The sequence below is a fragment of the Vipera berus genome (assembly GCF_964194415.1).
Source record: "Vipera berus genome assembly, chromosome: 1".
In the NCBI taxonomy this organism is placed as follows: domain Eukaryota; kingdom Metazoa; phylum Chordata; class Lepidosauria; order Squamata; family Viperidae; genus Vipera; species Vipera berus.
In genome coordinates, this window is record NC_138202.1 from 68,005,927 (window position 1) to 68,020,501 (window position 14,575).

At 41.5% G+C, this 14,575-nt stretch overlaps 1 protein-coding gene across 1 annotated transcript in view; it reads right to left on the minus strand.

Annotated features, from left to right (window-relative positions):
• RPAP1 (RNA polymerase II associated protein 1) overlaps positions 1–14,575 on the minus strand; it is a 72,832-nt gene that overhangs the window by 13,830 nt on the left and 44,427 nt on the right. The window contains exons 17-21 of the mRNA XM_081330124.1: positions 11,676–11,877; positions 9,220–9,329; positions 8,430–8,625; positions 6,295–6,444; positions 3,229–3,371 (exon numbers count right to left, since the gene is read on the minus strand). Of these exons, the coding sequence (XP_081186250.1) occupies positions 3,229–3,371; positions 6,295–6,444; positions 8,430–8,625; positions 9,220–9,329; positions 11,676–11,877 (801 nt within the window). The remainder of the gene's footprint in view (positions 1–3,228; positions 3,372–6,294; positions 6,445–8,429; positions 8,626–9,219; positions 9,330–11,675; positions 11,878–14,575) is intronic.

The following is a 14,575-nucleotide window of genomic DNA, read 5'->3' on the forward strand; positions in this document are numbered from 1 at the left end:
AGCTGGCAGCTGCTTTGCAACTCGGTAAGGATACGTTCAAGGCTCTGCAGAGCAAGACAAAGCAAAGTGTCACAGCCATTTGGAAATGTAACTACACCCACCACAGCTGAGTCACCACCAGAAAGTGACACCGATACTTTGAAGAGGAGGAAGAGGAGCGCACCACTGCATCCCTATTTTGTTTTTTGTCGCAGGCCAGGGACTCAAAAGAGATGGAATAAAAGAACTTCACATTTTTGTTGCTGGCTTGCTTTTGACTTTTCTATAGCCTAGAGACTGTGGGAAAATATTCTTTCTTTGAATTACAAAGGCATTTTAAAAAAATGGAAAGAGGCGGAGATACAGTAGGTGGCCAAGGTACACTACAGTATGTACTGTTCATTTTTCTTTTTATTTATATTTTAGGTGATTCCCCCCCCCCATTTTCTGGTGCTCCAAAAGCACTCCCTCTTCCCACTCCCAAAGGCTTTACATTTTATCTGTAACTGAACTCTGGACTGTAGTCCCTGTGAGAAACAAGGTCCATCTGTGCATACAAGCTTACTGTCAATAAGGTAAGAAAGACATTACAAGGAGAAGAGCATGAAGAGCTCAAATGTGCATGCTTGCGCATGCAGGGACTCCATTGTTTAGGCCAGAGCATCTTAAAACAATGCATAAATGGCAGACTGTGTGGAAGACAGAGGTAGAAGAACCAAAGATAATGTAAGCAAAGTTATAAAGGACACCATATCATTTGATGGCTTACCCAATTTAATTTCAGCACCTTCCATTCACACCTACTTCTCCTGAACATGCATCGCCCATTTAAAATATCAGAGTGTACAGACATTGCAAGATCAATGCAAATTAGAAGCTGCACTAACACTTGTTAAGTTTGGAAAGCACTTTAATACAACAGAGACAAATATGAGAATATTGAAGCAATTAGACCAGTACGTTCTATGGACTAAATTAAAATTTAAAAATCATCTAGTGGCCCCTCAAAATACTTTTGCAATCAAAACAAGGAAAGGCTGTATACAGAATAATTGAATATTAATTGGTAGAGATGACCAAACGTATTATTAAACAAAGGAATTCTTATCCTAAATGTATGAACTACACCAAAAAGAGAAAAAACTATCAGAGACGGGGAATGACATCACAACTGCAAGTACCAGAAGCAGTAGGGGTAGACAGGCAATCAGACAGACGGACAGATATACCAGCACAAACAAACAGTAATGAGCAAGCCCCTTAAGGGCTATTTGAAATTTCAACATTCAGAAAAAAATGCTGTGTTTAAAATCTATAGATGGAGCTGAAGATGATTTGTTAACGTCTGAAAAAGTGAGAAAAATGTCGATAATAAAAAAAGAACACGGCAGTGAGAACAAAGTGTACAGCCTTTTCTTCTGTATAGTTTTTTGTAGAAAGTTCATCTTACATTCAAGCTTGTCTTTCAATAAATCTGATATAACTTGGCAGGGCCGATTTATTTGTAGGACCTCTCCTTATAGTTGTTGCCTCAATTTTAGGCTTCATTATTAGCATTTTAAAAGGTGTTATTAGTACTTTTAATATGGAAGTCTGTGCCTTCATGTACCAAACAAATGGTCTCCTTTGCCAAGGCCATTTGTTTGGTACATGATAGCTTGCTTTCTCAGCATCTACACAATAGACAGCACATTCTGAAAGTCCTTGAATACATTTGCTACTTTCAAGAAAGATACAATCCCAGCTGAGAAAGGGTAATGCAATCCACAAATTTACCACTTGTTGAATGTTATCTAGAATCAGTGTTTGCTATTAAGACTCTCATATAATCAATGTATTTTATTGTTTGATCATTTGTTTACTACGTCACATATACTGAATGTATGTATTGTTTCTGTACACTATAAAAAGACTCTTCACTCCCCCTTAATAAATGCGATTTGCTTTGTCTGAATTACTGGTGATTCATATTTTCAGAGGGCAAAGGAGCCACTTTGCAAAGGTAAAAGTATTTTCTTTTCCAAATTCAGGGAACAGGTTTTCAGCAGCACACACATTTGGGGTGCCTGAGTTTTAAGGCAAAACACCCACTTTCCATAAACAAGGATGTCCCATTGAAAGCATCGCAGCCTAAGTCAGTGAGAAATCTTTATGGAGATTCTCAATCATCCAGGTCATGGTTGCCGTCACACCCATTTGCACTACTCAGGTGACCCCGAGGACACAGGTAAAGCTCTAAGTGGCTTCAATGACTCTCTAAAACAGGGGTGTCAAACTGCCGGCCATGCATCATGGTAAAACCATGCCCACCCCATTGCCAGCAATGGAAAAAAAGTCGTAACACATCGCGACGCATCACATGACATTGTGAGTTTGACAACGCTGCTCTAAAAGAACGCAAATGACCGGCTGTCTGCAAGGAATATGAATCATTCCATTCCCCACCATTCAGAGCTGAAGAAGCTTCTTGGATGAGGAGCGAAACATCTTTAAAAATAAAACACGAAAGTCCAGTTACCTCTTGAAAAAGCACCTATGGGTAACTGAGAAATCAACTTTGCCTAATATTTTAAAGTCGATCCTGTCTTCAGCAAATGAATCATAAAATGAGACCTTTCCAGTACAATATGGACATGGATCAAATATGGTGACAAGGACCATTAACAAATGACAAAAATGTCTTCCTAAAGAATGAAGTCTAAAGCGATGATTGTATTGTGTTTATGATTACAGACAACCCTGTTGTCTTAAACTGTTATCTATTCCTAACAACACCCCACCCCCCAAAAGGGAAATGTTTCAGATGTATGTTTAATTACAAGAAAGCTCAGGAACCTCAGCTTATAAAATTTTGCCAATTCATTTTTAAATACTAAGACTTCAAAGAGAAAGTGTATTTTTAAATGTATCACCATAATCCATTAAAAAATAAGTGTATGTGTGTGCATATAGACACAGGAGCCATGGTTGCACAGTGGCTAGAATACAGCATTGCAGGCTAATTCAGCTCACTGCCAGGAGTTCGATCCTGACTAGCTCAAGATTGACTCAGCTTTCCATCCTTCCGAGGTCGGTAAAATGAGGACCCAGATTGTTGGGGGCAATATGCCGACTCTGTAAACCACTTAGAGCAAAGTGAAGTGGTATATAACTCTAAGTGCTATTGCTATATACATCTTACTTATGTGCACACATACACATACATACTCAAATGTAAGAGGTAGAGAGGGAAAAGAGAATAAAACTTACGGAATCAGTTGTGGATTAAAAGCAAAGCCCCTGAGTAGCTCATGAGCCAGGTATTCACTACCTGGCAACAAGCGACTTAACAATGCCATGGCAACAGAGTGATGGAGTGAAGCATGTTGGTTGCAATCTGGACAAGCATCTGCCTGCATAGGAAGCAAACAACAACAAAAAAGGTACAAGCGTTGTCACCGACACAGAAGGAAACATGATAGCATAAGCCTTTTTACAATGGCTTGATTTTATTTGCTGCAAATAAATCACGTTTTTGAAAAGAAGATAACCCTTCCCTAAGTTCATGTCCAAGCCCAGAAAAAGAAGATGCCACATGAGATTGGGGGAGAATCAGCTATTTCTTTATTAAAAGAGTGCAGGCATAGCAAATAAGCAAGGTTTGGCAATGGCCACATGAGACACTGACAAAAACTCCTTTGTATTTCACTTTGCATCTCTTTAGCATGCACATAATGACTAGCATGTTCTTTTATTTAGGAATATCTTTGTCTTCTTTCTAGCTGACTACTTGCTTCTTTATCTTATATCTCCTCTAGACTTTTCTAGGCTCATTCAAATGGTGCTTCTACTCCTTTTGTTCTAAAATGGCATTACTTTTGCTAAATAGTCTAACAATCTGTGTGCTTCTAATACTTCTACACTGTCCTCAAATCAACCCAATGTAACATAACTTTGTCTTTAACTTGGCAAGAAATAAAACAAAACAGAGACTTGGGTCTGTCAGACTTCCAGATTTGTCAGCCATTAGCGTATAGCTCATCCACACTTTTTCATCCTACAGTACAGTTAATGAATTCACTGCACCAGGCTCCCAAATTCTTTGAAATGGAATGCATTTCAAAGGAGGGGAAAAAAGTATAACCTAAATGTTCCCAGAATCACAAAGGTTAAAAGGGTACCATGCTGTGTTCATTTCTTATCTTGCGGCGATGAGGACGGCGAAGTCTAATTACTTCGCTGCCCTCATCGCGTCCACAGATAATCGCCCGGCCACCCTGTTTAGGGTGACTCGCTCCCTCCTTAACCAGGAGGTGAGGGAGGATCCTTTACAGGGACGGGCCGAGGAGTTTAGTCATCATCTGACGGACAAAATCGCTCAGATCCGGGCCGGCCTGGACTCTGACTGGGCGGAGTCTGATGTGGAGGAATCGGACGGTCTTGAGCATGTTATCTGGACTGAGTTTGATCCTGTTTCCCCTGATGATGTGGACAGGATCATGAGGAGGCTGAGCTCCACCACCTGTTTGTTGGATGCGTGCCCCTCCTGGCTGGTTTATGCGGCCCGGGAGGAGACACGAGGCTGGTTCCAGGCAGTAATAACTGCTTCTTTGAAGGAGGGTGTCTTCCCCGCCGCCTTGAAGGAAGCAGTGGTGAGACCCCTCCTCAAAAAGCCTGCCCTGGACCCGGCTGTTTTAAATAATTATCGTCCAGTCTCCAACCTTCGCTTTTTGGCGAAGGTTGTTGAGAGTGTGGTGGCGCATCAGCTTCCTCTGTTCCTGGAGGAAACTGATTATCTGGACCCGTACCAATCGGGTTTCAGGCCCGGACACAGCACGGAGACGGCATTGGTCACGCTGGTGAATGATCTCTGGTGGGCTTGGGACAGGGGTTGTTCCTCTGTCCTAGTCTTATTAGATCTCTCAGCGGCTTTTGATACCATCGACCATGGTATCCTACTGCGGCGTCTCAGGGGGTTGGGAGTGGGAGGCACCATTTTACGGTGGTTCTCCTATCTCCTGGGCCGCTCGCAGTCGGCGCTGACAGGAGGGCAGAGATCCACCCCGAGGCCTCTTGTTTGTGGAGTTCCTCAAGGGTTGGTTCTCTCGCCCCTCCTGTTCAACATCTACATGAAGCCGCTGGGTGAGATCATTCGTGGTTTCGGGGTGGGGTATCATCAGTACGCTGATGATACCCAACTTTTTCTTTCCACCCCGAACCAACGCAGCGATGCCCTCGCCGTGATGTCCCGTTGCCTGGAGGCGGTCCAGGTCTGGATGGGGAGAAACAGGCTTCGTCTCAATCGTGCCAAGACTGAATGGCTGTGCATATCGGCATCTCAGGTCAACCAGACCATTCCACCTTTAACAATGGGGGGTGAGGTGTTACCCCCCGTTGATAGGGCTCACAACTTGGGCGTCCTCCTTGACTCCCGGCTCAATTTTAAAGACCACATAGGAGCCGTGACCAGGGGGGCTTTTGCTAAGGTTCGCCTGGTGCGCCAGTTGCGACCCTACCTGGACCGCACTCGTGACCTCCCGTTTAGACTACTGCAACGCTCTCTACATGGGGCTGCCCTTGTGGACCACTCAGAGGCTTCAGCTGGTGCAGAATGCGGCCGCGCGAGTTGTGATGGGGGTTTCCCGATACTCCCATGTAACACCTCTACTCCGTGAGCTGCATTGGCTTCCGGTTGCCCTCCGGGTGAGATTCAAAGTGCTGGTGATGACCTATAAAGCCCTAAATGGCTTGGGTCCGGGATATTTGAGGGAACACCTGCTGCCAGCATCAAGTTCCCTCCGTCCAGTGCACTCGCAGAGGGAGGGTCTTCTCAGGGTGCCGCCGGTAAAAGATTGCCGGCGGATAACACCCAGGGAGAGGGCCTTTTCTGTGGGTGCGCCTACCCTCTGGAACCAGCTGCCCGTGGAACTCAGGACTGCCCCTGACCTGCGCTCATTCTGCCGGGACCTGAAGACTTGGCTCTTTGAGCTCTCTGACCCAGGCTGAGAATTTTAACTGGGGTTTTATTTTCAGGGATAATTTAATCTTTTAATTCTCTTTTAACTTTGTATTTTATATTGATGTGATTTTAAAATGCCCTGTAAACCGCCCTGAGTCCCTCGGGAAAGGGCGGTATATAAATCTAATAAAATCTAAATCTAAATCTATAGATGAATTCATCTAAGACCCCAGGGAAATAGAAGCTTAAGGATGTCATCCAAAACATGTCTAGAAACTGGTAAGCTAATGATTTAAAGTAAAACATACCAAAGATTTTTAAATACATAACAAATGGTCATAGGCAATCCAAAATGATGGTTGATGCAAAGAACTTACAATTTTCTGAGCAAGTGAAAGCACACCATACTGTAAATGGTATTCATGATGCAATAGCCAAGTGGAGGAAGGTGTTAAAGAAAGACGATCAGTCGTGCAACATTGAAGCAGGTAGTCCTTCAGACTCTTCATCTCTAAAATAGAAACATACTGGACAAAACAACAAGATATATATTTGAGATGACTATCAAATACCTGAACTGGGAGCACTATACTTCTCAAGTTAGTCCCTTCGGCCATACAGAAATGGCATTCGTACATCCACCAGCTCAGGTAATACAGAGCAATTTCTTTTAATTCTGGGACTGTTTATAATGGCTTTCTAGAAACAAATTATGTATTTTGTATATTTGTTCCTTACATACATTTAATACCAAAGCTTTGATTTGTCCTTGGCTTGCTTTACTAAAATTCATCTGAAGATACCTGAACCCAAACAAATCAATTATTGATATATTTCCTTCTAAAACACCAGTACATTAGGGACATCAAAGTTTATCTTGAATTTATGAATATGGACTCTTCAAAAAGCCTAAGCCCACTCAGTGTAGCTGCAGGAAAAAGCTTAACTAAATCAGTAGCCTTTGCATATAGAATGTAAATGTTCAACCATCGGCCATTGATCTTTAGTGTGAACCCCGTAAGAGAAAAATGGGAAATAGTTTATACACACCTGACAAATATTAATGTCTTGATTTTTTGAGTTGAAGAAGACAAAGACAATTCCCTTACCTTTAATGGCAGTGGATGACAAGGACTAAAATCAAGACTGACAACTGAGTAGTACAGCATTATTATCTTAGATCAGAGACCAATGTTCATCTGAATATTTATGTATTTTATATATAATATGTGTGTGTGTTTGTGTGTGTATATGTGTACACACACACACACACACACACGCTCCCTGCATATCAAGCCCTTAGGAGTTGGGAAGAAGAACGGCGCAGACAACGCGAACACTGGATCGCATGGTTACACAACAATATAGCATCGCAATAAGCAAAAAGGCGGAGGAGCAATCCCCAAGGACGTTTGGCATGAGGACATGCGCAATGATGAGGGCATCGATCGCGACCAGAGGAACAGGCAGCGATTCCCCCCCGACAGCAAGCACTCAGAGGCAATCGCACTCCATGAGAACGAGTACAAAGCAGTTCGAGACAATATGGCCGATGGAGGCAAATAGACCTGTGACGCATTCCATGAGTACAGCGCAAAAGCGCCAGTGATATAAATGTGGTTCCGCCTCTCCAGAAATTCTATCCTGATGACATTGGCAATTGGCCAACGAAAGCTCGATTTTATCTTATCCCAGTTTTCACGGGTACAGGTATGTAGGTCTTGGCGTATTCGGGTCTTTTCTCATGTAAGATTGAGGGTGTCTTGGAGACGTTTCGACAAGGTCCCACTCGTCATCTTCAGGCTGGTGTCTTCGGCTTCATGCTTGTGCGAGCAAAGCGTGATCGGAGCTGCCGTCTCTCTATAAATATTGGTGGGGGGGTGTGGGGTGCTGGCTTTGTTGCTGTAAGCGGGTTGGTTGGCTGTGTTGTTACATGTTGATTGATTGATGGGGTTATTGTTTGTGGATTAGTCGGCTGTTTTGAAACATCCTGTGTGGCTGAGGTGTTGGCTGTGTGCCCATTAGTCTTTTGTGTTGTAACGACCTGGATAATGGATAATGGGCACACAGGTTGTTACAACACAAAAGACTAATGGGCACACAGCCAACACCTCAGCCACACAGGATGTTACAAAACAGCCGACTAATCCACAAACAATAACCCCATCAACCAATCAACATGTAACAACACAGCCAACCAACCCGCTTACAGCAACAAAGCCAGCACCCCACACCCCCACACCAATATTTATAGAGACGGCAGCTCCGATCACGCTTTGCTCACACAAGCACGAAGCCAAAGACACCAGCCTGAAGATGACGAGTGGGACCTCGGCAAAACGTCGCCAAGACACCCTCAATCTTACATAGAAAAAGACCCGAATACGCCAAGACATACATACACACATACACACACACACACACATATATCATAAATATTCAGATGAGCATTGGTCTTTGATCTAAATAATAATATATATGCCTATGCATCATTAAAAATGTCAGTACTTACTTGGTTAACCAGCCCTTTATGTACATGGAGGATACTGTTCACAAGGACAAGAAAAGCAGTAAGAAAGGGAAATGGTGATTTGGAGCCTGCTAAACTCGCTGAAGTCTTGTTTCTTCTGCAGTTCAGAAAAACAATGCTGGGAACAGATTCTGGTCCTGGGGAATAGGATGGAGGGTTGCATAAAGCAGAGCATGGTCTGCATAGAAAAAAAGGGAGAAGAAGAAATGTGAATTATGATGTACCATAATAAATAGAGAACTTAGTGTTATCTAGGTTTTTTGGAGTACAATTCTCCAGTCACCATGGTTGACAGTAAGGAACAACAGAACAGAGAAACCCATCCAGGCAGTAGCAATTTATCTATTCTGTCCCACAAATTGGTTTTACTGAGAAAATTATTATTATTATTATTATTATTATTATTATTATTATTATTATTATTATTATTATTATTATTCACTCTGCTTTAAAAAGGAAATCTGAGTAATCAGCAAATTTCCCCATCCTATTGTTTTCCAAATACTACAACTCATCTATTATAAAAACTTGCTTGGAATTAAAATTAATACTCAACAGGGTACAAATTAGTTAAGCCTTCAACAAACCACCCTCAATGAGGTAACGTGTAGTTGTACATAAAGGCAGGAATGAGTGTAAATTTAAGCTGCAACTCAATAGGATTTGCATTCAAGGAAACACACAAAGGGATGCAGAGCTTTATCCTAATTGTGTATGTTTTTTTTCTGCAGTCACAAGACATTGTGATGTCTGTAATCCAAGAAGAGTTCACCTGAGCATTTCCCAAAGGGCCTGCATGGCTGGCTGACCAAGGAGAGGCAACAGCACTTGGGCTGTCAGGTGTTCCACTTCTTCTAAGCAATCAACCGGGTTTATTACTGGCTATGGAGAAAATGGGAGGAAAGAAATCATTATGAGGTTTTCTTCACGGTAATATAATGAATACTTTTTTCTGCATGGATAATGTTTCCAAACACGTTTGTGACTGGATCTTTTAAGAAGAGGGCAGGTTTCACTTAAATGCCCACAGAGCTACACAGACTGATACTAATTGAAAATCTGAAAGTCAATGAGGCCTGCTCCAAAGTTACTCTAAATCACCCTTCAACGGCCTGGTATATAGGGGGTATAGGTAGTCCTCGACTTACTACCACAATGGAGCTCAAAATTTCTGTTGCTATGTGAGACATTTGCTTAGTGAATTTTGCCCCATTTTACGACCTTTCTTACCACAGTTAAGTGAAACACTGCTGTAGAGATATGACAAAAATAAGGCTTGTAAAATGGCTCAGGTCTGGCTTAGGCAAAGATAAGTTTCAGGGTCTTGTGAATCATTACTCCTGCTCCGTGCAGACGGGATAATCCGTTGGAACACGTAGGCAAGAACAATGAGCTTCCATATAGGGCAATAACTAAAATGTAACCATTTAACTGCTTGTTGCTTGTGTTGTAACTTTGTAACCTTTGTTAACCTGCTGACTTTGTAACCTATGTTTCCAATAAAAGAGAGCTTAGGACTTCGGTCTGTGCCCTCATCCCGAGAACACTCAGAGAGACGTGTCCTCATTTATTGGCAAGTTCATGAGGAGCCCGCCGGGTAAGAAAAACCCGCACACTGCAGGTGTTAAGGTAGTAACACAGCGGTTAAGTGAATATGGCTTCCCCATTGATTTTGCTTGACAGGTTACAAAAGGTAATCACATGATTCCCAGGACACTGCAACTGTCATAAATATGGATCAGTTGCCAAGCATCTGAATTTTGATCATGTGACCAGGGGAAGCTGCAAAGGTTGTGTGAAAAATGGTCGTCCAAGGCTGTTGTAACTTTGAAAAGTCACTAAATGAACTGTAATAAGTCAAGGTCCACCTGTACAAATTTCTGAATTTCCAGCCAGAGAAGGAACCTGCAAGCTAGATCACATGTTCCTGAGAAAAGACGGATAGGGTTTTCCTGAGAGATCTGTAGAAGAGGGAAAGGATGGGGGATCCATTTGACACTGAAGAGACAGATTAGTTCTAGTTTGTTACAAATTCCCGCATTGAGCTTGGACTAAAAGATAACTTTCACCCTGAGTTTTAAATGGGCAAAAGCACCGTTTCACATCTGATCTAGTTTTCCAGGCAAGTGTCAGATCTCTGTTCAGCCTGCAATTTGGGAATTCTCCAAAAATCACAGCTTCTGCTTGAGCTTTTACAGAGTAATATCTGGTACACCTATAGCACTGTTTGGGCTTAGGAGGCTCCATGTGTGATCAGTCATGCCCTACTCATATTCTGATTAGATTACTGCTATCTAACCAGCACTCCACATACTTTACATGGGGCTATCCTTGAAGAAGAGGGACGCGGTGGCTCAGTGGGTTAGGACACTGAACTTGTCGATCAGAAGGTCGGCAGTATGGCGGGTCAAATCCCGAGTGCCGCGTAACAGAGTGAGCGCCTGTTACTCGTCCCAGCTTCTGCCAACCTAGCAGTTCGAAAGCACATAAAAATGCAAGTAGAAAAATAGGGACCACTACGGTGGGAAGGTGACAGTGTTCCGTGTGCCTTTGGCGTCTAGTCATGCCGGCCACATGACCACAGAGACATCCTCGGACAAGCGCTGGCTCTTCAGCTTTGAAATGGAGATGAGCACCGGCCCCTAGAGTTGGAAACGAATAGCACGCATGTGCGGGGGAACCTTTACCTTTACCTTATCCTTGAAGAACATATGGAGGCAATGGCAGATGGACCCCAATATACTTGGGTGGCCCCTTTGCTTTGGGAGCTCTACCGATTGCCGTTTGTTCTCACCTTTGAGTCCTGCATGGCTCTGTCCTGGTTATCTGAGAGAGACTGCTTCTTCTGGCATTCATCTACCCATCTGACCAGACCCCCAAGAATTAACTATTTCCGTGCCCCACCCCTGCAAGTTTCAAAGGACCTTAGAAGCACAGGAGGACACGTTTTCTAATATGCAACTGAGGCCTGTAGCATGCCAGCCTGGCATACAGATTTGGTGGTGGGAAGGGGTTAAATCATGTATTGTTAGTTGCCTAGAATGGTCAATAGAATGAGCAGCATAAAAGCAAAATTAAGAAACAAAATAAACAGCAGATTTTATCAAGCCTAAACTTTGCCCGCTGCTATTCCTTTGTTATTTTAGCCAAGCTGTTGCATCAGATGGAAGGAGAATCATGGAACAAAAGGTAACTGCAGACACAGAACTTCATCTCCTGAACTGTTACCTGTTGACTACAGTTTCTGTAATACATCCCCATATAGATGACATAGGCCGTAGTGAGTGATTGCAATGCTTGCCATCTCTCCACGTGGGTTATCTCCTTAAGGCAATTCTTCATGTTAGCTTCAATAACAGGCCTAAAACCTGCCACTTGACTCCAGGTGATGGGTGGGGGCGGAATTTGATCACCCTCTTCTGGGCCTCCCCTGTAACATAACACAAATATGAAATAAAGACAATAACATGGGAATTGCTAAAGCCCACTACTTACGGTGGCCTCCTACATGACTGGAGAAAAGTACCTAGGAACCCAAGCAAGGTATGAAGTTGGTTAATTTGCTGACCATTTTTACCATGCAAAAGGCTTGGAAAACTATTTTTTGAAAGCTGATATATAACAAACTTTAATTACATTTAATTTTAAGATTAATTAAAATTAATTACAGTAGTTTAATTAACTGATGTTGAAACAACAATTTGGTTGTTTCATCAATACTTTTAACTAAATCAGCTTCTTACCCCGAGCTTATCCCTGGAAGAATAAATGGAAAGAACATGAATGTCAGAAAATCCATTTTTGCACAAAAATAGAAAATTTCCTGTGACCACTGAATCTCCAATATGGGCCCTGTAATGTTATCATGCTTACTGTATGGACACTTCCCATTGCTTGCACTCACTTTCCTGATAAGCAGTCAAGAATGGTATTGTCTAGATTTTCATAGATAATAGTTTTCATAGTAAAAGAAAGGCTGGAATTGTGGCCTGTCAGTAGTATCAGATACTACATTAGCACTACAGAAATCAGAGAGACCCTTGTGAAGCAGGAACTGGAGTGGTAGCAAAGGCTGGTTTCTAAGATAGACTTAAGACAAAAACTGGCTGTTCAACATGGACTGTTAGATTTAATAGGAGCTGACAAGCCTGAATTGCACTGGGTAATGTTGACATTTCTGAAGAGAATTGTTTCAAAGGACCAAAGAAAAGGGTTGAAGACAGGAAGAAACATTAACATTAACTGATGACGGGTTTTTAAAATGTTTTAATTTTTAATTGTTTAGTTAATTTATTTTGGGGCTGTTTATTTAATTTCTCTTAACTTTTGTATTGTTGTTTTTATTGTTGTTAGCCGCCCTGAGTCCTTCGGGAGATAGGGCGGCATATAAGTCCCAAAAATAAATAAATAAATAAATAAAACTAACAGAGGGCAGGGTTGGGCTGTCAAAAGAAAAATCAGAAAATCTTATTTTCTAAGACGTATCTATCTGTCAAAAGGAAATGCAGCAAATCATAAGCATCCAGAAATAAAAGGATGGGTAGGTGGGAAACTGTCACTAATCTCTATAAACCCTAGAATTAGGAAAGCAGTGGAGTTTAAAATAGAAGGTGCACATGTGTTAAGCCTGTATCACAATCCACACACATATACATGTACAGTATTAGAGCTGTCAAGAATGGGTAAGAAAAGTTATAGCAGACTGTGCAATCAATGAAGCCTGAGGGGATGGAGGAAGGAGAAACCGCTGATAATGGAATGTAAAAATGAAGATACAAGGTTTCCCCTGTCCAGTCATGTCTGGCTCATCCACATTTCTTAGCTGAGGGAACCAGTGTTGTCCGAAGACATTTCCGCGGTCATTATGGCCAGCATGACTATACGCTGAGGCCCACAGAATGCTGTTATTTTCCCACCAAAGTGGTACCTATTTATCTAGTCACATTTGCATGCTTTTGAAATGCTGGGGGGGAGGAGCTGGGGCAAGTCACAGGAACTCTCCCCACTGTGCAGCACTCTAGTCTCAAATCCGTACTGTCAACCTTCCAGCTGACAAGTTAACTGCTGAGCCATCACACCCCCAATGGAATATAAACTATATAAACTGTCTCTAAACTATAAATCAAAGCTCGGCTGAAATTAACACTTCTTTCACTGGGTTTATCAGAAATGTGAATTAAAAAGAAAAAGGACAAACTTGGATGCTATTTGCACTTTGAATTGTCTTATTTCCTGGACACACAGAAGCATCCCACGATAGCTCTTATTAATATAAAGGAAATATAATGCTCAGTAGAATTCTGCCATTATTGAAAAATGGAATTCCTCATATAGATCTATTGTAATATATACTATGTACGTGGGGAGGGGAGTATCCTTTTTGTACATTTGGAGGTGTAGGTTTGAGTTGAGAAAAAAAGAGTTTTTTTTCTTTTTGTGTGTATCACAGCAATGTTTTTTCAAAAAAAAGGAAAAGAAAAAAGTACAGAAGTGTATTACCAGGATTATAGCAAACATTTTAAAATATAGCATTACATCTTGATCACACATAGTAATAATGATCAGTCTTTCTTTCATCAATAGCCAGTTCAAAGGAAAAACCTGAAATCAAAGTAATATATATCACACAGACTCCATAAAAGTTAAAATAATCTTTTTGCTGTATTTCTTGCTTGATAAATTCCAGATTTCGAATACATGATTCAAAATCTGGAAACTTTCTTACTTTTTACTCAGTATTTATAAAGTTGGGTGTAAATTTAAAATATTTTTTCTTTTCTACTTTCTGTATTATTTAGCTTTCTTGCAGATAGCATTTTAAAAAAATAATTTAGTGTAAACTTAGTATGTCCTGTACTCAACTATTATTATTTGTAAGTTTAAAACAAACATAAATACACTATAGTGCAACTTTAATATCCATCAATTGATAAGCATCTGTGTTGTTTTTACTGCAATTAGGTAAAATGTTCAGGGTTCACAGAATAAGAATCATAAAAAATAGAACAGAGTAAAATAAAAACTGGGAAAGGTGAAAGGCCATGAAAATAAGCCTATTGGTTTGAACCAATTACATCAACAGGCTTTCAGAGATGACGCAGAAATGATTCATAAATCAGCAACTGCTT